The 27,261-nt window shown below is 34.7% G+C and overlaps 1 protein-coding gene across 2 annotated transcripts; it reads left to right on the top strand.

Annotated features, from left to right (window-relative positions):
* The first annotated feature begins 282 nt into the window (after nucleotides 1-282).
* Nucleotides 283-26,254, top strand: tnnt2b (troponin T type 2b (cardiac)). Of its 2 annotated transcripts, none has more exons than XM_068222070.2 (11): nucleotides 283-347; nucleotides 3,238-3,264; nucleotides 3,431-3,449; nucleotides 3,538-3,598; nucleotides 4,724-4,840; nucleotides 6,158-6,235; nucleotides 8,027-8,134; nucleotides 8,216-8,328; nucleotides 11,579-11,669; nucleotides 12,002-12,042; nucleotides 25,907-26,254. In XM_068222070.2, the coding sequence occupies exons 5-11, from the start codon at nucleotides 4,742-4,744 to the stop codon at nucleotides 25,944-25,946; spliced, it is 570 nt and encodes a 189-aa protein (XP_068078171.1). In that variant the 5' UTR covers nucleotides 283-347; nucleotides 3,238-3,264; nucleotides 3,431-3,449; nucleotides 3,538-3,598; nucleotides 4,724-4,741; the 3' UTR covers nucleotides 25,947-26,254. The 2 variants fall into 2 exon arrangements, with proteins under 2 accessions (XP_068078171.1, XP_068078170.1); XM_068222069.2 differs by having other exon boundaries at nucleotides 3,428-3,449.
* The last annotated feature ends 1,007 nt before the right edge of the window (nucleotides 26,255-27,261 follow it).

Below are 27,261 nucleotides of genomic sequence, written 5' to 3'. Positions count from 1 at the left end.
TGTAACACGCTTTGTGTCAGCCTTTTTAATTTAATTTATTTTCATTTGCGCTTTGGTGTTATCGCCTTTGATGAATATTAAATTTGCACCTGTCAGAATAAGTCAAATCTTTAGAAGCTAATTAATAAAGTGCATAAGTATACTAATTAATCAAGTAAAAATTAATAATTTAAAAAACAACAGCAACATTTTAAAGTGTATTTGGTGTGTTTACATGTGCGTGAAAATGTGTGCGTTTGCATGAGTGTGTTGGTGATGTGTGTTTGAGTGTTTGCATGCAGTTTCTCCTCATGCTTCTGCTTCTGCTTCACCAGATGAGCTTCAGGAGGAGGAGGAGGAGGAGGAAGGTAGAGCTGCTGCTTTTGTGCTGATGCTTTGGCTAAAGCTAAACTAATAATCAATTACTTTTGCCATAATGAATAAATACAAGCCATAAAATAAATATAAGTGTCCCAAATGAAAAACAAACTGCTTTTTTTTTTGCATTAACAAATATGGTGCATAAACAATTTAGAAATGTCCAAAATAGCAACTAAAATAGATTAATAAATTCAATTAATCAGGACATTATGAAGTTAAATAAGCTGAAATCATTGTTTCTTCACATAGTTTAACATATCTATAATCATTTTATTATGGCGATACGGTTGCCCAGTGGTTAGCTCTGTCACCTCACAGCAAGAATGTTCGCTGGTTCACGCCTCGGCTGTGTCAGTTGGCATTTCCGCGGGAGTTTGTATGTTTTCCTTGTGTTGGCGTGGGTTTATCTGGTTGCTTCCCCCACAGTCCAAACACATGCGCTATAGATGAATTAGATCAATTTAATAGGCCGTAGTGTACGTGTGTGAATGAGTGTGTAAGGATGTTTCAAAGTACTGGGTTGCAGCTGGAATTGCATCAGCTGTGTAAAACATATGCTGAATAAGTTGGCGGTTCATTCCGCTGTGGCGACCCCTGAGGGACTAAGCCGAAGGAGAATAAATGAATGAATAATTGAATATATTTATTTATATACTTAATATATTTTGACTTAATCACTAAATATATGCATTCATTTATGGCCTCATTAGTGAAATCCAAAATAATGCTTAATAGTCGAAGTTATACCAAGGAAAAACATAGTTATTTCTTTATTATTTTTTATAATATTTACGATTTGATTTAGAATATGAACGTGGTATATAAATACAATATATTATTACAATAATAAATATTAATAAATAGCAGGGCTCAACAATAAGGACTGCCCGGTGGCCCAGGGCCAGCGTGAGAGACACTTGGGACAGTAGACCGGATCATTACTGGCCCGATTGGGACAGTGCTGCCTTGTCACTAACATTTAATTTGTCAGTGACTATTTGTCAATTGCGTACATTTTTTTGTTTGTGCTTTTAAATCTTTAAATGCGACCTACTCTATAATGTCGTAAACAACATATTGCTTTCTGATTCGTCTTATCTGATTGATTTGACCATGCTATTTTTTTTTTTTTTTGTAACCTGGTAACAACCAGTACAGCGTAGAAACAGTAACAAGGCGGCAACACCAAATTAAAAGGCTAAACGAAAATGTCTGTCTCTAACGTGTTGGAAGTAGACATTTACGTGGAAACAACACGACAAAATAAAAATGAAGTGATGTTATGCAATGTTTGGCGTCAGTTTGACAAGTCAGCCACCTTTTGTTAAATAATTTCAAACTGCAATAAAATGCCTCCGCATTTTCCATACTACTCTTTTTGTTTGCATAACACTTAGATTTACAATTGTTTTTTAAGTATTGAAATTCTAGACTTACAGACTTTATTTTTGACACATTATTTAAAATATGTGGTTAACTTCCCTTTTTTTGGGTGGGGCCAGTGAAAATTTTGGCAGGGCAAGTAAAAATCTAAACCACTTGCCCGATCGGACCAGTACAAAAAATCCTTAGCGTTGAACCCTGAATAGGGATGTCCCGATCAGGGTTTTTTGCCCTCAAGTCATTTGATTTTAAGTATCTACCAATACCCGATCCGAAACTTCTATAAACCATCAACAAAATAGTAAAGAAGAGTGCAGAAACAGATCAAGGATGCTCCTTATTTTTTATTTAATTCGTCTTATTTTACCATTCAACAACTCAGTTAACAAAGCACTTTTGTGAGGTACTTTGAACAATCAAATAATAAATAACATCAATTCTTCACTTTTGAACCTAAAATATATAAAAAAATATAATATAAAAACAAAAGCACCTCAAATTAAAACACCCAACAGGAAATACCACGTTTACATATCTCACAGTTTGCTTTGGCAATGTTGTGGTCATCAATTTTATAATACCTCCAGACCACAGACATACTTGCTCTTTCCGCTTCAAGCTGCTTCCGTGTTCTACTTTGTCGGCATTTAACTAATAGCGTCTCTGCAGCAAAGTGATGTCATGCCGCACATGTTGCTACTTATGTGTGAAGTCAAGAAAGAGGTCTAACTCTGTGCTACCGCATAACTATAGATGTGTTTAAAAATAATGAGAACATACATAATATACATATATATTTGAGTCCTGATTGGGAGGTAATGTCCGATTGAGTCTGAAACAACGTGATTGGGCTGATTTCCAATCACGTGATCTGATTTGGACATCCCTATAAATAATCATTTACAGTTACTTATACTCTCACCTTACCTATACTGTTTATAAGTTATAAAACATATTTATTGAAGCTGTAAATAAAGTACACATTACATGAATATGCTTTAAAACAAATACTCTTTCAGTCTTCCCACTTTAAATTCATTAATAAATTAAGTTTCAAATCCTTCAAAGTCAATCGTTCTCAGTGCTGTAATTATAGAGTGAATAATTCTTCGTAATGTTCCCAAATCATGTCTGGTGATTCAAAAGACCGACTTTAAAACAATCATCATTTGTTTTTTTGCAAATCCTGCCGTTTAGAAGGGCTTGTAGAAGCCGCTGGGAAACAAACACCCAGTCCACAAAAGAAAAAACAGAAGAATAATATAACAAACAACACCCAATAATTATCAATCATTATACCAGACGAGACACACTTGGGATGAAGTCAAACTACTGTCTTACTTATGGACAACATTCATCAAACACCTTAACCTGAACAAAACCCGGATTTTCCTGAAGCAAAGACCAAATACCTTTTAGTTGAGATTGTTGTTTCTGATACCAGACCAGTCTTTCTTTCTTCATTTTCATCATCTTTGTTGTTTTGTGATTCAGACGCTGTGGAAGAACCAGGAGAGGAAGGTAGACATGATCTCTATCAGACCTATTGATAAAAACTGGTTAAACATTGATGACCTTTGACCCCATTTAAAGAAACAGCAACACCTGACATCTGATTGTATCTGAGTGATTGTGAAATCAATTGTGAAATTTTTTTTTCCCCTGACGCCAAATGAACTGAAAGAAGAAACAAAACCAAAGCACAAGTGAGTGAAATTTATTAATATCAAATGACAAATCCATATAAGACCATTACAATGAATTACGAACTAATGCATTGTTGTTGGTTATAAGAACCTTTTTGCCACCTCATGTGCCTCCCAAAATTCCTGATGGAGAGAAAGTTGATTTTGATGTGAGTTTATTGCATCATTTTGTGTTTGTTTGTTTGTTTGTTTGTTTGTTCATTCATTAAATTGAATAATTTTTTTATAAAATTAAAATAAAAATAAATTATGTAATATTTAATCAAATAAAAAATTATAAAAACTAAATAAAACAGAATAAAATAAAATTAAATTAAATAAATAAAATAATAAACTAAAATTAGATTACATTCAATTAAATAAAATTAAATAAAATAAAATTAAATTAAATTAAATTAAATTAAATTAAATTAAATTAAATTAAATTAAATTAAATTAAATTAAATTAAATTAAATTAAATTAAAAAATAAAATATACCTCACAGTTTGCATGTTCTCCCTGCGTTCGCGTGCGTTTCCTCCCGATGCTCCAGTTTCCACACAGTGCAAAGACATGCGGTACAAGCTAAATTTTCTGTAGTGCATAAGTGTGAGTGAGTGTGTGTGGATGTTTCCCAGGGATGAGTTGCAGCTGGAAGAGCATCTGCTGCGTAAAACATATGTTGGATTTAATTTAATTTAATTTAATTTAATTTAATTTAATTTAATTTAATTTAATTTAATTTAATTTAATTTAATTTAATTTAATTTAATTTAAATTAATTTAATTTAATTTAATTTAATTTAATTTAATTTAATTTAATTTAATTTATTAAATTTAATTTATTAAATTAAATTAAATTAAATTAAATTAAATTAAATTAAATTATGATTTAATTTGATTTAATTTAATAGCTGGACTTAAAGAAAGAAATGTATTTGAGCATTTTATATTATTTTTATATTATTTACATAATATTGGGGATAGATTAATTTAATATAATTTTATGTATCATATTTAATAGTATACTTACACTTCATTTACTTTGTAATTTACTTTCTACTGCTGTTACTGTATGCTTTGCATGTTTCCTCCTTGTCATCAACTATAAGCTACAAATGCTTTCGCAATTCTAACATGTTTACTGTCATGGCCATAAATCACTCCACACCTCCAGTTACTAAACTATCCATGTTATACGGCCTGCACCGCCATAAAACATATGCTTTGAGTAGTTTTTACAGTGCTGCACATTACCAGCATTACTTAATTACTCATAAAAGCGTATCCTCAGGATATTCACCGCAAGCGTATGGAGAAAGACCTGACGGAGCTGCAGACTCTCATTGAGGCTCATTTTGAGAAAAGGAAGAAAGAGGAAGAGGAGCTGATCAACCTCACACAGCGCATTGTGAGGCTCCCTCTGTCACACTCACACTCCAACAGAATCTGGCTGCAGACTTGCATGTGTAATCTCAGACATGCAGTCTCAGACACAAGCACTCAATAGCTGTATCCCCTCCACAAGTTGTATCCCTTCTAGATATTACCATAAAAATACCATAAAAATCAATGCCTGTTCCCCCAAATATTCTTCAGTAGTGCTGTTTGAAACAATTAAATCACACATTTAATTTAAAAACAATCTTCTTAATTGCAATATTTTTTTAGCTTTATGAAAAATATAAAAACATCTATGATCACAACAATAAATAGATAATTATTAATTACAGTTACCTTATCTTAATTAATCAAATGCATCAAAACAAACACTTTAAAGTGTATTCAATAAGAGCAAACACTTTGAAAAAAGCCTAAAGTTTCAGAACAGGTGCATGACATTGTTTTTCATGCATTTGTCTGCAGCATCTCGCCTAAATTTATAATAAGTAAATTAATTCTTGTTGAAATGCCGTTGTTGTGAAGATAAACATGCTAGATGGCCAAATTTGTTGGTAAACATCAGGACTGTACTGGTCCACCAGTTAAACCAGCTGCAACCAGTATGGAAACTTAACGCTCATTCCAGCAGGGCTAGTTTTAGAGACATGCTACCTGTAATTAATCAAAAAATAAAAATCATATTATAATGAATGCTGAAGCATCACTAGACAATAAAAAGTAATGATGCTGAAACTGTAGCTTAAATGAACATTAAACAATTCAGTCGTCCCCAAAAAGCTTAATAATTGAGTTGTTCAATGTGCTGTTTAAATACCTGTAAGTAGTTTAAACTAGCAGCAAAAATCTTTTTTTTGAGTGTTATAAAATATACAGTCTAAAAACACTATTATCAGGTGAAGTTTTTTTTCCCTCTCCGCTGTCGCCACTGCCTCGCATGGTTCAGGATTGGTAGAGCTACGCATCGATGAATTGGCTCTTCAGTGTTTGAACTCTCAGTAATGATTAAATCACACTGAACTGAGCTAAACTGAACTGAACTGAACTTAAACACTAAAACCTGAACCACACTGTTCCAGTTACTATGACCATTTATGTGAAGCTGCTTTGACACAATCTACATTGTAAAAGCGCTATACAAATAAAGCTGAATTGAATTGAACTATTATTGACTATAAATTATTACAGAATTTGTTCATGTGGGTTTTGACTGAAAGCATAAGTGCATCAAACTGAGTGTAAGTCAATAATTGACTCATGCTGAATTCGATAATGCTCTTATGATTTGAACTGATGGTCTGCATCTGTTGTCTGTTGTGTTGATCAGGAAAACCGCAGGTCAGAGCGAGCAGAACAGCAGCGCATCCGCACAGAGAGAGACCGAGAGCGGCAGAACAAACTGGCTGTGAGTCACTCATGAGAAATACGTTACAAAATACATAACATAGAAAAACAGGGAGAAATAAAGTACTTCTAGTGATTAACCTGTGTAATTAATTTTAATGTGCACATTATGATAATGCCAAACAAAATAAGGGCAAAGATAGTTTTTGAGCTAAGAACTCTTCATATGTGTGCGTGCATGCGTGCGTGCGTGTGTGTGTGTGTATATATATATATATGTCATCGAAAATCAACATTTTTCTCAGCTTCCTTTGTTTATGTTGAGATATTTTACTTTAATGAAAAGAAAAATGACTAATTCCTTGCCATAAAAGTGATATTATTAATAAATTAAAATGCTTATTTTAGAGGAAAATTTCAGACAGCATTTAGAGGTTTTATAATCTAAACTCTCATATATATATATATATATATATATATATATATATATATATATATATATACACATAAATAAGCACACCCCATTTTGAAAATGAATATTTTATCCATTTCTCAGTGAGTATAGGCAATGCATTTTGGTGCATTTAAACAAAACAGATTTATTAAGCAGATATATTTATCAAAATAATACTTTAGTCACCAAACATATTTAGAAATTGAAAGAAAATACATCAAAATTCAAGCAAAATATTGCGAAAAACTTTTTAAATTGCAACCTACAAAAATTATTTAAATATTTATTTAAATTTTTTTCTTCTCTTGATTTTTTTCTCTTTTTTATTTGTTTTTAATATTTTTCTTTAACATAAATTTGGCTGTACTAGTTTTTGGACCGTTATCGTAAGTAATTTTGTTAGATTAGCTTCAGATTTGGCTTAGTATGAAGTCAGAATTATTAGCCCCCCTTTAATTTTTTTTTTTCTTTTTCAAATATTTCCCAAATGATGTTTAACAGAGCAAGGACATTTTCACAGTATGTCTGACAATTTTTTTTTCTTCTGGAGAAAGTCTTTTTTGTTTTATTTCGGCTAGAATAAAAGCAGATATACATTTTTAAACAACATTTTAAGGACAAAATTATTAGCCCCTTTAAGCTAATTTTTTTTCCTGATAGTCTACAGAATAACCCATCGGCATACAATAACTTGCCTAATTACCCTAACCTGCCTAGTTAACCTAATTAACCTAGTTAAGCCTTTAAATGTCACTTTAAGCTGTATAGAAGTGTCTTGAAAAATATCCAGTCTAATATTATTTATTGTCATCATGGCAAACATAAAATAAATTAATTATTATAAATGAGTTATTAAAACTATTATGTTTAGAAAAGTGTTGAAAAAATTTTCTTTCCGTTAAACAAAAATTAGAGAAAAAATAAACAGGGGTGTAATAATTCAGGAGGGCTAAACTTCAACTGTATATATATATATATATATATATATATATATATATATATATATATATATATATATATATATATATATATATATATATATATGAAGAGTTCAGATTCAAAAACCTCTGTGCCGTCTGAAAATTGAAAATTAACATTTTATTGTTATTTTACTTTAAAGACCATGAAAAATACTTATCCTCTGCTGTAAAATTAAAATTACTGAACCCACCCACAGGAGCCTGATGAAAATTTTAGAAGAAAATTTTAGAAAGCATTTAGAGGTTTTTGCATCTTATATATATATATATATATATATATATATATATATATATATAATCATGTATAATAAAAAATATCTATTTTTATAATTTATAATAATACTTTCCTTCCTGGTTGTAAAATGTATCACTCATTGTTAGGAACATATTTTTTTCTTTATTATTTTCCATTTTTCAGGAGGAAAAGGCTCGAAAAGAGGAAGAGGAGGCCAAGAGGAAGGCGGACGATGATGCAAAGAAGAAGAAGGTTCTCACAAGCTTCCAATACACCGGATACATGCAGAGGGTAAGACAGCTCACAGGTCAGAGGTCAAAAGGTCGCCAGCAGACCTCGCTTATTGTTTATTGTTTTGCTTTTGATTGACAGACAGAAAAAAGGGGCGGGCCCAAGAAACAAACTGAGAGAGAGAAGAAAAAAACAATCCTGAGCGAACGCCGCAAGGAGTTGAACATCGAGAACATCGGCGCGGACAAGCTGAGGTGAAAGAGTTATCAAAACACACCTGAGACATAGCTTGAACATTGCTGTTGCCTCACACTCACAGACTGGTTAATCGGGTTTTAAAGGCATATTTCACATTAAAAGGGAAATTCTGTCATCATTTAATGTCCTTTTCACTTGTGCAAAACATGTCTGAGTTTATTTCTTCTGCTTAACACAAAAGAAGATATTTTGAAGAATGCTGAAAACCTGTAACCAGGACAGCACGGTGGCGCAGTGGGTAGCACTACTGCCTCACAGCAAGAAGATCGCTGATTCAAATCCCAGCTAGGTCAGTTGTCATTTCTGTGTGGAGTTTGCATGTTTTCCCTGTGTTGGCGTGGGTTTCCTCATGATGCTCCGGTTTCCCCCACAGTTCAAACACATAACACATGAATAAGCTAAATTGGTCGTAGTGTATGTACAAGTCAAGAGTTCACAATTAGCTGATGATTGGTATTAAGCTAGTTTGGCATGCTGTCCCGGGAGAGAGCCCTGAGCTCATGAGATCCTCAAGCCCGGGGCTCCCTCCCGTTGCAGGGCGAGAGGGGTGTTTGAACTTAGGTAGATCTCGAGAACCCCCCCTCTCCTGCTGCTTAAGGATTGCTAAGGTGGTGTGTTGCTGGTGGAACTGAATATGGTGCTGAGTTGGTTTAATCAATTCACTTAAGTCTCATGAGTTTTGGACTATGGGAGGAAACCGGAGGACCCAGGCAAAAACCCATGCAAGCATGGGGAGAACATGAATTTCCACACGTAAATGTTGTCCGGCTGGGTAGAGGCCCAAGCTGGAGGCATTCGTGCTTCGAGGCAACAGCGCTAGCCACTGGGCCTCAGTGCTGCCCTGTAGAGAAAAGAGAAGGAGAGGGGGTGGAAGGGGGGATTCTTCAAGACGAAGATAAGATGCTTGGTTATTTATTCTTGGTTAGGAATCGTCTGATTTGTGGTTCGTACATTAGACTCATGGCCAGACGTGTAAATCATAAGCACATGATCCTCTCAAAATTAGTTTATAAATAAACTTCACTAAATGAATGAATGAAAAAAAAAACTTAACCATTGACTTCTGTAGTTCTTCCTACTATGGAAGTCAGTAGTTACAGGTTTTTAGCTTTCTTCAAAATATCTTCTTTAGTGTTCAACAAATGAAAGAAACTCATGAGGGTTTATAATAGGGCTGCACAATTTATCATAAAATTATTATCGCGATAATAGTATGCAATATACGTATCGCAGACGAGTGTGACAAATAACATTTATTTTATGAATTGGTTGCTTATTTATATTTGAAGTGCAAAACGTTCATACAAAAAGCCAGCAACACCAAAGCTACAAAATTCAAATGTTTTACTTTTTAAATAGCCAAGCTTTAATGGCCAAAAAAGGCTTTTAAAATGATAGAAAATGATGGTTTTCCATCAGTAATTTTCCCGTTTTGGACCACGCTGTTTAAATAGCATCCATTTGCGCTACTTTGTGGAATCATGAGTGTGCCGTCTGAGAAGATGTGTTCAGACGCATTGTTGGCCCTTTGCTATTTTGACGAACTGAAATGTACCACACACTAAACGACAAAAAGCTAGTCTAAAGTCCAGTGCAGAGTGCATTAGTTATTCTCCTATACAGGTCCAAACGCTTACACATTGCTTAAGACACAAAGGATGTGCAGCAACACAAAAATATATTTGCATATTACAATTTGAGGATTAAAATGTTACAAAAAATATTATTTTCTACATAAATATAAAAACCCCTGCCTCCACACCTTCTTCACCTTAGGGGGCTTTTTTCAGTTAAAAAATGACAATTTGCATTAGTATAATGTTATTATTATTAGCAGTATTATTTATTATATGCATATTTATATTAGTTTTAAGGACTAAAGAGTAAAATCAAAGTAAAGAGAAAGTAAATAGGCAGAATGAAGGAGGCTTGTTCTTTATCCTTGCGCTGCAGATGCTCTGTTTCACTAGTGAAGCGTTTAATTTTTCCACTAACAAAGTCCGCCATGTAAAAAGCAAATGTGCCATGGCACGACACAACTGACTCTTAAAGGAAATGAGAGATGAGACTCTGATTGGTTTAATGCACATTATGCTTAAAAACACACCCAGAACACATTACAAGAATAAGCACAACCCTGTTAAACCATGCACTGGTGCAGGGAGTATTTTTCCATTTAATAGCAAAAGTGGATTCAGACACGCCCTCAATGCTTTAGACTTTGTGTCTAGATCATTAACATAGAGCCCTATATGTTTGCACCTTGACAGTTTTTTAGTCTGAATTAAAATGAATTAGATCTGAAAAACATGTTTTACAGTTTGACATAATATTACTACATAAATGAATTATTTAAAAACTTAGCTAATAAAATTAGCATTTTTCTAGGGAAATATTACATTGCAAGACATATCGTTATCAAAATACTCATCAACTCATCACATATTATTCCAGTATCATGCACAATGAAAAAACGCAGAGTTTCACACAATTCAATCATGTTGTCCCAACACAAATCAATTAGGTTAACTTAAAATTTAATAAAATCTAAGTGGACTGAACACAAAACAATTAAGTCGTCCCAAACAAATTTCAACAATTGTGTTGTTTCAGCTCATTTTAAATAAGTAATTTGAACAAACAGCAAAACATACAGCTGAAGTAAGAATTATTACCCCCCCCCCCCTGTTTATTTCCCCCCATTTTTTGACACATTTCTAAACATAATAGTTTTAATAACTCATAATAAGTGATTTCTTTTATCGTTGCCATAATGACAGTAAATAATATTTGACTAGATATTTTTCAAGACACTTCTCTACAGCTTAAAGTGACATTTAAAGGCTTAACTAGGGTAATTAGGTTAGGCAGGTTAGGATAGTTAGGCAAGTCATTGTATAACGATGGTTTGTTCTGGAGACTATCAAAAGAAATATAGCTTAAAGGGGCTAATAATATTGACCTTGAAATGTTTTTTTATTATTATTATTAAAAACTGTTTTTATTTTAGCCGAAATAAAACAAATAAAACTTTCTACAGAAGAAAAGACATTATCAGACATACTGTGAAAATTTCCTTGCTCCGTTAAACATCATTTGGCAAATATTTAAAAAAGAAAAAAAATCAAAGGGAGGCTAATAATTCTGACTTTGACTGTATATTTGTTTGAGTGTAGTTTATAACTTGAAGGTGAGTTAATAGCGAAGTAGATTTTAATATTGGTGTGAACTGTCCCTTTAATACAGAGAAACGGCAAATGAGCTCTGGAAGAAGATGCGGCAGCTGGAGGCCGAGAAGTTTGAGATGCACTACAAATACATGAGCCAGAAATACGAGGTGAGCTTTCCAAATCCATAAAATGCAGATTAATGGCCTCAGCAGAACAGGACGGTGCAGTACAGAGGCACAACACAAGGAGAGGACTTTTATGAGATGTCATACAACTATCAATTACACACACACATGCAGACACACCCAGATCAGAGCTGGCAGAACAATCACACGGGCCGGTTCCCATGTGCGCGCACACACACACACACACACACACGCACACACAGGCACACAAACAAACACACACACACACAGCCTGATTGACATGAGAAGGAAACAGAGTAATACAGCAGTGATTCACACACATTGATTCATTGGTGCGGTTTTGTGTCTCGTAGATCACCGTCTTGAGGAATCGAGTCAGCGACCATCAGAAGAAGTAAGCTGCATGGTGTCAAATCATGATGCATTATCATAAAACAAAATCATGAGGCATTATCATCAAAGAAAGCGGCAAATATTTTCATCATTATTTTTTCTTCACATGATCTGTTCATTTTGTCATATATTACTGAATATCCATCATAATTTCTTTGTAATTTATGTGAAATGTGCATTTATAATGTAATGAAAAATAGATACATATTATTTATAATGGAATTATTAGTGATGATTTAATTATAACATTATCTATATAAATAACAACAACAACAATAATAATAATAATAATAATAAAATTATTATTATTATTATTATTATTATTATTATTATTATTATTATTATTATTATTATTATTATTATTAATGTACTTTAGCAACTTCACTGGCTTCCTGTTAAATTACGTATTGATTTTAAGACTGATTGATTTTAAGATTGATTTTAACATACTAGCATGGGCTAGCACCTAACTACATTTGTGACCTGGTTACTCTGGCCACTCCCACCCGTAGTCTTCGTTCCTCATCTGCAATCTTGCTGTATCAGCCATGCTGTAAACTGAAGACTATGGGTGGTCATGCTTTTTCGTACAGGGCCCCTAAGCTATGGAATGGCCTACCCAGCATCAGGAATGCTGTTTCTCTGGATTGTTTTAAGAAACTTCTTAAGACTCACCTTTTTACCGTTGCTTTTAACTTAGATTGATTATTTTTGTAATTTTTTTCTTCCAATTGTATTGAATCATTCATATTTTTTGTGGTCTTTTTATTTATTTTATTTTTTGACTGTTTTTACTGTTTGAATTGTTTGCCTTGTATGCAAACATCTTTTTCTGTTTAGTGGTCATGCAAGAATATAGGCATAATTAATACATTACTAACTTAATAAAGTAATCAATATGTATTATTAATAATGTAATTATTAGTGATAATTTTATTCTAACAGTATTTATTTAAATAACAATATTATTATTAAAACATATTTTTATTACTATTATAATTATTATAAATATTAGTAGTAGTAGTAGTAGTAATTGTTCTTCTTATTATTAATATTATTTTTTATTATTTTTTATTTTATTTTATCAATTAATAAACATCTCTGTTTAGTAGGCATTCATTAATATAGTAGCTTAATAAAGTAATCAGTATGTGTTTTTCATAATTATTATTAAAAATGTAATGATTGTTTAAAAATAACTATAACAATGTTTATGTGAATAACAATAATCATAATAAAATAATTATAATATTAATAATAAGAATTATTATTATTATTATTATTATTATTATTAAGTAGTAGTAGTAGTTAATGGATAATAATAATAATAATAATAATAATAATAATAATAATAATAATAATAATAATAATAATAATAATACATTAATAAACTGTTAAAAAGTCTGTTTAGTAGCAATGCATTTATTTGATCAAATATTAAGTAAAAACAAATTACAATTTAGCATTATTACCTATATTCCTCACACAGGATCACAGGAGTCACAGGATCCTTCAGAAATAACTTTAAAGAAATGTATTATTAAGGATCATTTGAATATTTTTGTGACTATATAATATTTTTTGTGTCTTTACTGTCACTTTTGATCAATTTAATGCATCCTTGCTGAATAACAGAATTAGTTTTTCATTAAAATTGATTAAATTTATGGTAATTTTGCTTACCCCAGACTTTTAACCTGCAGTCTACATTTGGACGAATATATTTAACTTAAAGTCAGTGCAATACTTTAATAAATTACATCTCAAATAGTGAAGCACATTTGCTGTCAATGCCGAGGTTGTTTGATTAATTAAATTTTGAATTTGAATTGAATTTATGAGACGTTTTAAATCAATGCAGAATCTGAATTCAGAGTAGTATTTGGTGCAGTTTCGACTATGAGCGCAGACCAAAACCTGTTTAGCTCTTAAATCTCAAATGTCAAGCACACTCTGAACAGTAAACATGTTAACTTGAGCTGAGATGAACAGGGATGAGCACAAGTTCTGAAATAACACACTGACCTCTGAGCCTTCAGATAAAGACCCAGCTAAGACGCTTAATCCCGCTAGGCTAATCAAGCATAGCATCATGTTTCCAGAGCTTTTATGTGCGAAATAACAGTGGCTGCTTTGTTGTGGATGACCTTTGACTGGATTGTGAAAGAGCGTAAGAATGAAAATGCAAAAACAGACAGTTAGGATTTTGTGCATGCAATAAATAAATAATAAATAAATAAATAAATGAATAAATGAATAAATGAATAAATGAATAAATGAATAAATGAATAAATGAATAAATGAATAAAATTATTTGATCATTATGGTAATAATCTGGGGCCTCATTAATCAAGCTCAAGCTCACAATTGACCCTTCGCTAAGCCACACCCAAAAACCGGCACCCACCAACCGTGGCTTAGCAACTGTAGCTCTGCGCTCTGTTAAGCTTTCGATCGAGTGCATATGGATTGTGCAAATCTGATACCCAGCATCCTTAAAGTTTGGACAGGATAGTGGAATTTTTTCCCTTGTCAAAACCAAAAACCCTAGAGGAAAAATGCCAGCCTGAATCAAGCTGTGTGACGGGCGCTAAAGGAGCGGAGCTAAGTTGATTTTGTTTTGATATTCCAGATACATTCAGTAATAGACAGACGGCAATAACTCACACCTCTTACCCTAAACAGATCTAAACTGTTTCCTGCAAAAATACAAAGCAGGTTATGTTCCACATCGGTCTTTTTCTTTTTTTCCCTCGATATTATGAGCACTGCTCCGTTTAAGCCTTCGCCATAACGTTAGTAACTTAGTCATACTAATAGCGAATAGGTTATAATGACATGAGTTATTGAACTAGATAATACAAATCTGAGAATCTGTTGCGAACTTTACTGAACTTCATATTTTCATCTATTTCAAGTAACGAATTGGGATGTAACGGTATCAGAATTTCACGGTACGATAATACCTCAGCATGAATGGCACAGTATGGTATTTATTGAATAATTTACAGGAGAAACAAAACTAATGAAAAGACTCAAAAAAGTGCCAAAAGTGTTTATTTACCTTAGCGCTGAACATATTAATGACATACAAATTAGCCATCTATCTGTAAGTTTCGAAACAGGAACTTCAATTTTTCAATTTTAATTACAAAAAACTATTAAACCATATAAAAAAAATAGTTGAAAACTCATCACATTCAACATTTAATCACCCACTCACTTAGATAGAGATGGGTTTTTTAAGGAAAATTATCATATAACTATAATCTGGTTAAAGCTGGGATCTCTGGGCATGTCCCCTGCAACAGAAAAAACCCCTCTCATTTGGGACTGAGGTTTCTGGGACAGAGAGATATGATTTAGCCAAGGTTGACAGCAGTGGGTAACGCTGTGCTTTGTCTTTCCACCACTTGAGAGGACAAACCATGAGTGAGATAGAGGTCTCTTTGCGGTACAAGTCAATGTGTGCATCAATCTAACAAGTGTGCTGTGTTCTGCAGTCCCCATGATTATATTCCCTGACTTATATTTCACCACAGTCTGGCAGTGCCTGGATACTGTTTTTTTCTTTGTCTTTCACCTTTTCTCCTCTTTCGTATCTTTTTAGAAAGAAATCACAATGCTACCACACATCCTTATTTAAAACCCGCTTTAGGTTCAATCATTTCCAGCTCTTTTTCTTCCCCGCTACTAGCAGCACACTCCATTTCCGCATTACTGGATCTGTAGTGACAACAGACCGCAAAGGATGATGGCCACGCCTAGGCTGATGGGAATTGTAGTTCCCGCTACCTCCCGTTCGCTTCATTCGTCTAAGCAAACTTTTCTCAGAAATATAGTTTTATTGAGTCATGCGCCTACTGTAATATTAAAAAAAATTACTATTGCGGTATGACGGTATTTACAATATTGTTACATCCCTAGTTATGAATATTTGAAATTACAAATCAACAGAACAAAACCGAGATATGATCCAAACTGAGCACTTGCGATCACCCAGCAGCTGTTTTTCATTCATTTATAAAGAGCACACAAACATACTCACAGTTATAGGTAACTTACTGTACATTGTTATGGGTCAATGATGCTAATATTCGACTCAAATCCATCAGCTTCCCCTTTCTGGCTGTTCTTTCTATGAATGAACTAACGTTATGTAAAAGCTCTGTCCATGCGTGTTTCCTTGTCAGTTAGTAACGCTATATTTCATTTCACAACATTAATCTATCAGGCTTTTTGGCTAAAAATAGAGAAATCTCGGTTTTATTTGTTATTATTAAATTATTTTTAAATGTCACCTCTCCTGCTGAGCATGAGCTAAGCTGTTGAATGTTCAGCGTATGAGGCGGCTAGGCTAAGCTAGCTTCAATTTTAAGAGAATTATTCTCTAATCGGTTGCCTATTATATTGTGAATATACCCCTGTAATGCATACTGCAGTCCTTTTTTGTCTGGCTTTCTCGGATATACCTCCTGTTCGCTAAAATCATATCCCTGGCAATGTCTAACACCGGCGCATACACATTGTAAAAGCTGTCAGGCATGAAAGCTTGACAGGCGTAGCAACAGAAACTAAGGAGGGCGGGGCTTAGCGAAGGGTCAATTGGATTTACTAACAATTAACTTGAAGAATTAACATGAGAATTTGAACAATTAACGACAGAATGTGAACAATTAACGTGAGAATGTTAGTCCGTCCGCGCCAACTACATGTCTGGCGAACGTGTATTTCTTGTGTATCTTTGTTTAATTTCCACTGGTGACTCCTAGAGGCAATTATGTTAAATTACACACTACGAAGTATCGCAACAACACATTTACAATTTATAAAATGGGTTAATTAACTATTTTTTTTTTTTTTACCAAGTATGTTATTTAGAACATATAAAAGCATTTGCAAATGTATACAACCCTTAGTCTATGGCAATGGCAGTGTTGGCCTTATTAGAGGACATTGTCAATGGTCGAATCTGAAGGGAACGCATTTTTAGAGATCACAGTGATTTTCTGGCCCACGATGATGACTGGCTTATTAGCCATTTCAGATTTCCAAGAGCTATCCTCTTGGAGCTCTGTGCTGAGTTGGGTCAAATTTGTAAAGAGAGACAGCAAGTAGGCTCCAAGGTGGCAGGGTGCACGATGAGTGGCTTCTTGATGAGTGATGTACTTATGTGTGTTATTCCAGCTAAGTTTTTTATTTTTTTTTTTATATTATTTTATTGAGCGTAGTTATTTAACTGCATATCAGGAGAGTGCGGTTATCCATTAAAGACGTGGCTGTTAACCCACCTCAACAAACCACAAACTGACCAAGAGCGCAGATACAATGATGCCCATTCTCGCACTCGGTCAGTTGTAGAGCGGGCGATCCGCTTGTTAAGTGATGACGTGTTTGGGACGTATGTAATACTGTTTCCGCATCCAAGCCGCCATTCACTTGAGTGGAGAAATCATTCGTTTATGATCACTTTTTATTCATATCGCACATTAAAGTTAATTTTATATAAAGTCATAGTGTACACAACAATCTCTGGGCTTGCTGCATAACAAACACGAAGATTTCAACAATTTATTAAACAATTAATTACTTTCTGGCCATCGGATATTAGGCATGGATATATATATAGTGCGATCGTGACTTTCGAAAGTATTAAATCGCTTTGTAAAAGTTTATTATTACCATTTCATGGATCTCCCCATTCAGTTGAATAGAGCGCTTGGACCCGGAAGCCGCTTTGCATGACGTCACACTTAACAATCGGATTGGGCAGCTGAAATGCCGGTGGCGCTGCCTTGATAAGAGCGGAGGGGTGCTGCTATACCGCCCTAACAAAGTGTTCCTCTAATACATCTGTGTCTCCCAAAGACACGGATACTACTCCAGACTGTAAAGAGTCGCCCACAATAGAGGCAACTCTCTCCTCAAAGGGTGTTAGTTCAGCATTCCCTGTTCCCCCGCCTGTTTGGTCCACACTTTGACGGTGCGCCGCTGGTCTCCTCTTAACCTGCACCTTTACATTGGACCATTTCTTTTTTTAATTCATTCACAGTGCGATGTTCAAACCCCACTGCATTAATCGCGTCTATTTTTTTTTGTTTTGTTATTAATTTCAGAGGACAAACTTCCAAATAACACCATTTTCTCTGGTCTACCTCCGATATGAGCACCTCTAATTCACATTCCTTGAAGTTTCTCTTCTTGCTTGCTTTTGCCATTGCTGTTTTGTTTGGTTTTGCCAAAGTAGAGTCATTAGCATATTTATACAGGGGGAGGAGGCAGAGAGGGGTTTTGCGCTCAATTGCAAGTTAATTCAGATGTACAAAGAGAATATGCATGGGATTCAGCAGTGTTTCATACACACGTGTTGCAAATCGGTCACAACACAAACAAATGAAGAAACGCGCAGCAAATTGATCTCAACAGGCGACGCAGTGGCGCAGTAGGTAGTGCTGTCGCCTCACAGCAAGAAGGTCGCTGGTTTGAACCTCGGCTCAGTTGGTGTTTCTGTGTGGAGTTTGCATATATACATACGCAAACGCATTCTGTGTGTGTGTGTGGATGTTTCCCAGAAATGGGTTGCAGCTGGAAGGGCATCCGCTGCGTAAAAACGTGCTGGATAAGTTGGCAGTTAATTCCGCTGTGGCAACCCTGGATAAATAAAGAAACTAAGCCGACAAGAAAATGAATGAATGAATGAAATTGGTCTTAAAGGGCCATGAAACCCCCTCGTTTCAGCAGGGTGTTTTCACACCTCTACTTTCGAAAAAGTCAGAAAAGTGGGCGTGTCCAGCTCTGTTTAGGGGGGAGTGTCGGAGGAACTAAAGTGGGATGGTGTGGGAGTGTCTATTTGTGCACGCGCGAGTTTCAGAGTCAAAATACACACACACACACACACACACACACACACACACACACACACACACACACACACACACACACACACAGAGAGACAGGAGAAAGCGATGGTGTTTAACCTACATGGACATCTGTAGTCGAATTATTTGCTGAATTAATAAATGTTGGACTTTAACTGCAGTTTGGCTCTTTCATTCAGGGAATTCATTCATGCCCCTCGCGACAAACGAGGTATTTGATTCGAGGCGCTGCTCTAAGCGTGTATTTTTCATGCAATGTTTGATACCGCACGGCAAATGAGAGAAAAAAAAACTCCGCATTTCCCCGAAACTTAGATACACACGGCAGGTAGCGTCAGAAAGCCGCGTGTGTTATTCCGGTCACTAAATGCGGTGCTATGTTTGCACTCAGTGCAATAGTTAACTTAATTCGATACGAGCAAACTGAATAAACAAAGAGCACTGGTCGCTCACTTACCAAATCTGTAGAGACAGGACAATCACCAGCAACTAGAGCCGCGTCTTTATGGAGAGAATACTACAAGCAAATCCAGATTTCAGCGTTTGCAGATGAGAACAGCTCTCAGGTAAACAATAATCCTCCTTAGACATGTAAGCTATTGTTGTCGAGCGTTGCGTACACTGTTAATCCACACGTGATCCAGATAAGCTCTCACAGAGAGAAAATGAAAACGAAACTTAACGGCAGCAAACTATAAAAGCAACACTTCACGCTTGTTTTGCCAACACAACGTGGCGTCTTTGTGGTGTAAACACGGTGACACAAATGAATATTAATGAAGTTGCACAATAGAGCGCGCTGATTGGTTTGAACCAAGCCTTACTCATGCATTAATGTATCACACTGTAAGACGTAATAAGACTCACTCAGGCACAGACGCCCAGTCTGCACGCTGGAATACACGCTATTATGTCATGACCGTGACGCAGCTTCAAAAATTCGTTTCAAACAGAAAGTACGAATTTGCTTGAAATAACGCAAAAACAACCAATTTACACTTTTTAGTGAAATATAGGTGTCCTAATAGTGTTTTTAGCAGTGTGGGACACATATACGACTGTCAAAAGCTCAAAAAATGTGTTTTGGTGTTTTGTGACCCTTTAACATTTGCAAATATCAAGGGGATGTTTCAAGGGGACGTCCGACAAATGTGTTACATGGATATTACGTGGATGTTTGAAAATCTTAAGGCCAATTTGCTGCTTGTTTCTTCAGTTGTTTGTGTCATGAGCAATTTGCAACACGTGTGGTGGCAAATTGATGAAGATCGTTTCTTTATTTGCTGGTGTTTTTTATGTTTTATGTGTAATTGTATGTGCTTTCTTTAATTGCAGCGCATTAAGCTCTCTCGGCCACCGTATATTGGAGTATATATTGTTACTGTAAATATATTGTTACTAAAATATAGGAAATCCTGTGAACTTCACAGCACTGAGAAGTTTTTGAAAAAGAACATACATTTCCATAGGGGGGGGGGCTAATAATTTTGTCTCCACCTGTATATTTTGTCAGTCAACTTATCAATGTGTCTACTGCAAAATAACATTTAAATTCCAGTAAAATATATAATCGGCCGGCATGCACCAATGGTTTGTATCCACTTATTTACTTTTTTTCAGTGTAACAAAGCTATATATACTGTATCACACTATTTTAATGCTAAATATCAGTGTTTCGTAAGGCCACAGCTGCTCTGCACTAAGCCATGTGGAAGTCAGTCAGGTAGTTTAATTATAGACAACAATCACCATAACTTTACCCAACTGCTCCAAACACACTGAACGCCCAGTCATTCGACGGATTTAACAAAAGCCTTTGGTGAAACTCATGCTCCAGATGCGTGACTCATGGTGAATTTGCACTGACTTGCCCAAATGTTCTGGCTAATAATCTGGCTGGAGTTAAACTGCTAAATGTGTTCTCCGCTGTGGGAAGACGAGGTGTCGAACAAAGGGATTTCTAGGTTTACATCTCTGCTAATGATACTGTAAAGTCTGTTCCAAGATGATTTGCCTTTTTTCCTGAGGGAATCCGCATGTAGAGCTATACTTTTGTGAACTGGCACTAGGACGGGTATGGAAAGCTGTCTAAACATTTAAAGGTCTCATGAAATTAAAACATATTTTGTTAGATGTAAGTATCAGTATTGATATGTTTTATAATATTTAAGCTAGTGCACACCAAAACAATGACAAAATTTGCAACTAGGAGATATAAAACTGATATAAACATGTAAAGCTTGTAATTTGTCACTTCCGCCTAAATGGATCAACAGTTTTATTCACGTCAACTCATACTCAAAATCTTCGGACCAATCAGATGCTCTCTAGTGGCTTGCCCTGCCCCTTCTTCTACTCATTTGCTTCTCATTTGATGCACTTGAGGTCAACCACTCTCACTAAGAGAGCTGCGATGAAACAAAAGGCTATTGGCTGTTTTTTTAAAGGGGAGGAGCTACTTCTAGCACTTCTTGGCACCTTTAAAGTCCAGGTGAAATCTGAATTTCAGGGGCGTAGATTAGCATGGACGGAAGGGATGTGTACCCACCAAGATCCACCAACTATTGAAATGTCCCCACCAATAATTTAATTCATCAAAATCATCGCGCTGTCAATATTAACCTAGACATGCAGAAAGGGTTTAATCGCGTTTTCTTTCTTTCTTTCTTTTTTTCTTTCTTTCTTTCTTTCTTTCACACCACCCCCAAATACATATGACCATTGGGATTGGCTGAGCCTTTCCCTGCTGTCACATGAGAGGCTGTAGTTGCCTTCAGATACAAGCAGCGACAAAACAGCGGGTGAAATTTCCTTGTGTAATAATAAGATGTGTGACCTGATTCAGGGGTTACCCATTCCCGCCAATGTCAAGAGCAAATCTACGCCCTAGCAGAATCAGTGTTGCCAGATTGGAAATGTCAAAGTATCGTACCAGAACCTCAACATTATCGTATTTGGAGGAAAACTATCGTACACGAGTCAAACTGAGAATATACAGTTATTATCTAGACACATAGCGTTTTGACACAACGTGCAAATTACCACAATACGTTAAAAAAAACTAGGTACCTTAGTGGGAAGGTTCAAACTCCACCTCTGAGTTGCTGTCATTGAATGTTGCATATTGCCAGATGTTGAGGGATTTATTTCTCCGTACAAATTGGATGCCATAATGGACTGCAAAATAGTGCTGGTTGGCTTGAAAGCAGTGGACACTCTAAGGTGTGCATGCTTTGTTTTGATAAGACTAACTTTGGAAAAAAAAAACACGTTCACAAGACGTATTTGAATGGGGGAAAAACGAGAACATCAAGGGAAAACTCCCGTCCTTCTCACCTTCCTTTACAGCACGGATTGTTTTAACATTATTGCTCAAAAGATTGACTTCAAACTGAAAACTGCTGACCTAACCACGGGCATGCGCAGCAGGAGTGTTAACTCGTGAGAGAGAGCCATTCTCCACGTTGATTGGCTGAGAAGAGGCAACGTAAGATGAGATAGAAAATGTGCCTAACTCCGACTACTCCTCACAGACAGTACAGAAAAGATGCAGCTAGATCAATACGTAAAGAAGCCCGAAGATTACAATGAAGTTACTTTTAAATGCCATAAAATTCTGAAATTATCGTACATTATAGGATTTTTCTCATTAGTGATCGTACATCGTACAGAGGTCGAAATTATCGTACAAATACGATAATTATCGTACGTCTGGCAACACTAAGAATTTACTTTTATTTTGTAAAACACTGTTCACTGTTGAAAAATACACTTTCTTTGGTAAAATTGAATTAAAATCTAACCATATGATTCCACTTAAATAGAGGTGGAGCGCAAAAGTTAAACCCGGCCTCCAACTTAATATCCTGCTCAAGTTGGAAACACATCATCATAATGAAATACAAGTTTGTAAAATGTATTATTCACACATACTTATTTTTTTAGATACTAATAATACATCTACAGTATACTTATTGTAGAAAGATTACAAGTTTATTTTACAAGTATTTATTAGTTAATAGCACTTACTCATTAGGTCAAAATAGATATCAAGTCATTTCCTTATGAAAATAACAATGGTTTACTATAGTAAAAATGTAACCGTTTTGTTCGTTTTGGTCCCACTTTATATTAAGTGGCCTTAACTAATATGTACTTACACATTAATTAATAGTTTGTTACAATGTACTTATTGTGTGAATACATGTATTTACTTTGTACTTATGCTTGATTACATACATGTATGTAAATACATCTGTAATTAACTTTTGTAATTACATTTGTAAATACACTGTTGACCATCCCTTACACCTTAACCCACCCTTAAACCTACCCATGCCACCAAACCTGTTCATAACCCAACCCCTATCCCAACTTAAATGCACCACAAGTGTTCTCAATTGCATTATAAACACAGTAAGTACATTGTATTTATTTGTTGATGTAAGTACATAGTAGTTAAGGACACTTAATATAAAGTGGGACCTGCTTAGTACTTGTTAGTGTTGCAAAACCATGGGTAAATTGTGGTTACAAACTTGATTATGTGGTTTTACAAATCAATGATCATGGTAACCACAAATTAATCATGGTTTTGTAACACACATACACAAAAGCAGAATTAGTTTTCCTAAGGGTTGTTATCAGTTGATTGACTACTAGTACTGTATCTATTCAACATATTTTAGTACACATTTATAGCTAGTACTTAAGACTACATTTTACCTTGTCACATTTTTCATTGAACTCTATTCTGAGTGTAAATGCGTGTGTATGGATGTTTCTCAGTACTGGGTTGCAGCTGGTAGGGCATCCACTGTGTAAAACATATGCTGGATAAGTTGGCGGTTCATTCCGCTGTGGTGACCCCTAAAGAACAAAAGGACTAAGCCAAAGAAAAATGAATGAATGACTGTATGTCCATGTAGATTTAATATGAAATGGCTTGCCATAGGAAGGGCGCACAGGGATCAGCAGGAGAATCCGGCAGCTGTTTACGGGGAAGTTTCGAGAGTCAGACAGACACGGGGCTCCTGGGAAATCCTGCTTTAAGCGCTAAAAGAATAAGAGATTTGGTTCAGCTTCACTGGCTACTGCTGAAAACACACCTGCTGCAAGATAAGACTAATCCTAACACCGGTAAATAAAGAAACAACAGCTACTTTACTGGTGTAAAGTTTAGGTCGGGGTACATTCCTGATATACATGGATCTAAAAGACTTAAGGTTAAAGCATCTGAAGAATTTTGACGTTTATTTTTTGACCGATGAGCTAAGAGAACGCACGGTGCAAGCAAAATAGGCCACACTGTAAAATATATCTGTTAATTAAGTTTCCATATTTTGTAATGAGTGTTTTCCGTTTATTTAAGGTTGTGCATTGTATTATGGGATGTTGATCTCTACTCTGTTGACTTTTGATACTGAAAATTCAACTTTACAGTTAAACAAAGTAACTTTCATTGACATTTTAGTAGTTTGAAATAATATAATGTATAAGAAATAATATAGATATATACATGTGTAAAATAACAGGAAATGTAGATAGCGGTTTAATACAAGACTTTTGTAGCATAATATACAACACCAACCCACACAATATATCACTTTAAACTATTAAACATGTTAATAAAAGTCACTTTTTTTTACTTTTCATGGTTAAAAGTTGTTGTAAGGAAAATCAAGATCTCATAATGCAATTCAAAAGCATAAATAAATCTGGAATTTTTTTTAAATTAATCACAAAATATCGAAAATTTCATTTCTAGATATTTATTTCCAGTGTTTATAATATAATGATACAGTGCTCAGCCTATATAAGTACACCCCCCCCCCCCCCACAAATCTCTATCTTAAATTCATATTTTAATAGGAACCCATACTATATTATAATTACATTAGATCAGTCAGTACTGAAGCCAAATAAAAAAAAATAATAATAATAAGCAATAAGCTTATTTTTAAAAAAAAAACTTAAGATGACGTCCAAAAGCTAGTACACCCAAATTTACATGTTATAGAAAACTATTAAATACAAATAAAAAAAGAGGAAAAATCAAGAGCAACAAAAATATTACAAAAATGTTGTTTTGTTTGTAATTTATTTTTGTAATATTTTGCTTGAATTTAATTGTATTATCTTTTAATTTCTAAATATGTTTGCTGACTAGAATATTATTTTAATAAATGTATCTGCTTAATAAATCTGTTTTGTTTAAATGCACCAAAATACATTGCCTATATTCACTGAGAAATTAATTTAAAAAAAAAAGTATTATCAAAATGTGGTGTGTTGGAATATATAGCCAATTTCATGTGCAGTTAATAAAACATGTTCAGGAGAGGGTTTTCTTTAATGTCAAAAATCTTAGTAATTTATTGGATACAAATGAGAAATTCGATTCACACAATTCTGGTATCCTCAATGCAATGCAAGAATTACAGTCGAGGTCAGAATTATTAGCCCCCCTGTTTATTTTTCCCACAAATTCTGTAGATATTGTTCAAGACACTTCTATACAGCTTAAAGTGGCATTTAAAGGCTTAACTAGGTTATATAGGTTAACTAGGCAGGTTAGGGTAATTAGACAAGTTATTGTGTAACAATGGTTTGTTCTGTAGACTATCGAAAAAAAATTAGCTTAAAGGAGCTAATAATTTTAACCTTAAAAAGTTTTTTAAAAATAAAAACTGCTTTTATTCTAGCTTCTGCTTCTGCAAAAATGCTTAATTAGTATGCAAGGTGTATAACACTGACAAGAAGTTTGGTTAATATATCACCTTAAGCAAAGCAAATGCAGTTTCTTTAATGAAAAGAGACAAAAATAATTAAAAAACATATTCCTTTTCTCTAACCGGTTCACTCAATTATGCTAAACACTGAATTTTATAACACTTTAATAAAAAAATAACATGAAAAATGAATTTATTGTGCACTGATACATAAAATATTTTTTTAATAACACATTGATGTTTCTTTCCCTTATAGTACCAAAGGATCTAGAAGTAAACGAGGACTGAGGAAGTAAAGCAGCCTCACTGACCCAGCAGGATCATCTGACATGTTTGCATATGCATTTTTTTAAATATATTAATTATTCCAAATTACTCTATTTAGTCTTCATCTGAGAGTTTAAGAATAAGAGCCATCTGAAAAGAGTGATGACTCATTGACGCTTTGAGTGACTAATAAGACTGTATTGGTGATATTATTATGATTATTTGAGGATTATTATGACTCTTTTTGATGTTAATTATAAGCATGTCATCAATACAAAGTGCGATGATTGTATTGTTTTTTGTGTTGATTTAATAAACCATATACACTGCAAAAAAATATCTGTTAATTAACAGTTTTTGGATTTTTGCGATGAGTGTTTTCTGTTTATTTATGGTTGTGAATTGCATTATGGGATGGTGATCTCTGCTGTCAACTTTTGATGTTGAAAATTCAACTCTAAAGTCACTTTAAAGGGCACCTATGGTGAAAAATCTACTTTAAAATCTACTTTTAAAGCTGTTTGGACAGATACGTGTGTAAGTATAGTGTATAGACCGTCATATTGGGCTAATATAAACACACACAGCCTTTTTATTTTTTATTTAACAACATAAAACGGTGGACCAATTCGCGTGGTTTTCAAATCGACCGCAACTTGACGTAGGAGTGCGGTCCCCCCGCCCAGCAATATTGACAGCTGCGCGTATTAACATGTCTCCATAGTAACGCATATAATCATATCAACAAGAGTGGATGTGCGCAAAGCAACTGGGAATAAAAGGTCTGTTCAGTTCGCTAGGATCATCATCAAACATGATCAAGAGTGAGTTTCACAAGTTTAAAATGTTTTAAAACAGTGCACGTGTGTAATGAATTACAGCGATTCATTTCAGATTCACTTCTTCAGCACAGCCGCGTGTCAGAACAATTATAAAAGAAGACGCTTCAATCCTGGTTTGTGGACGTTAAATCGGGTTTATTTTGTACATTAACATACCAGATATTCATACAGCAGTGGATATTAACCTGTATCATAGTTATATATGCGTGCAAAACGAGTGCAAAGCTTAATGTGCTGTTTTTCTCTCTGTGTCTGTGTATGTGTGTGCCTGCGCTATGTGTGTGTGTCTGCTCTATGTGTGTGTGTGTGTCTACGCTATGGGTGTGTGTGTTTGTGTGGGATGTGGGTGTGTGTGACGAGTCTTCGCTGAGGCCAGCTTCCAGCCTCCACTGCTGATATCTGCAGCTCTGCACAAGACTTTTGTCCAGCGGAGAAATGAAAATGGTCGTGCCGAACTGAGTCTGGTCCTCTCAAGGTTTTTTTTCTTCACTCTCCTATTGGT

Source organism: Danio rerio, chromosome 6 (assembly GCF_049306965.1).
Source record: "Danio rerio strain Tuebingen ecotype United States chromosome 6, GRCz12tu, whole genome shotgun sequence".
Taxonomy (NCBI): Eukaryota; Metazoa; Chordata; class Actinopteri; order Cypriniformes; family Danionidae; genus Danio; species Danio rerio.
Note: the sequence above shows the minus strand (reverse complement) of the source record. Positions and strands in the feature narration are given on the sequence as shown.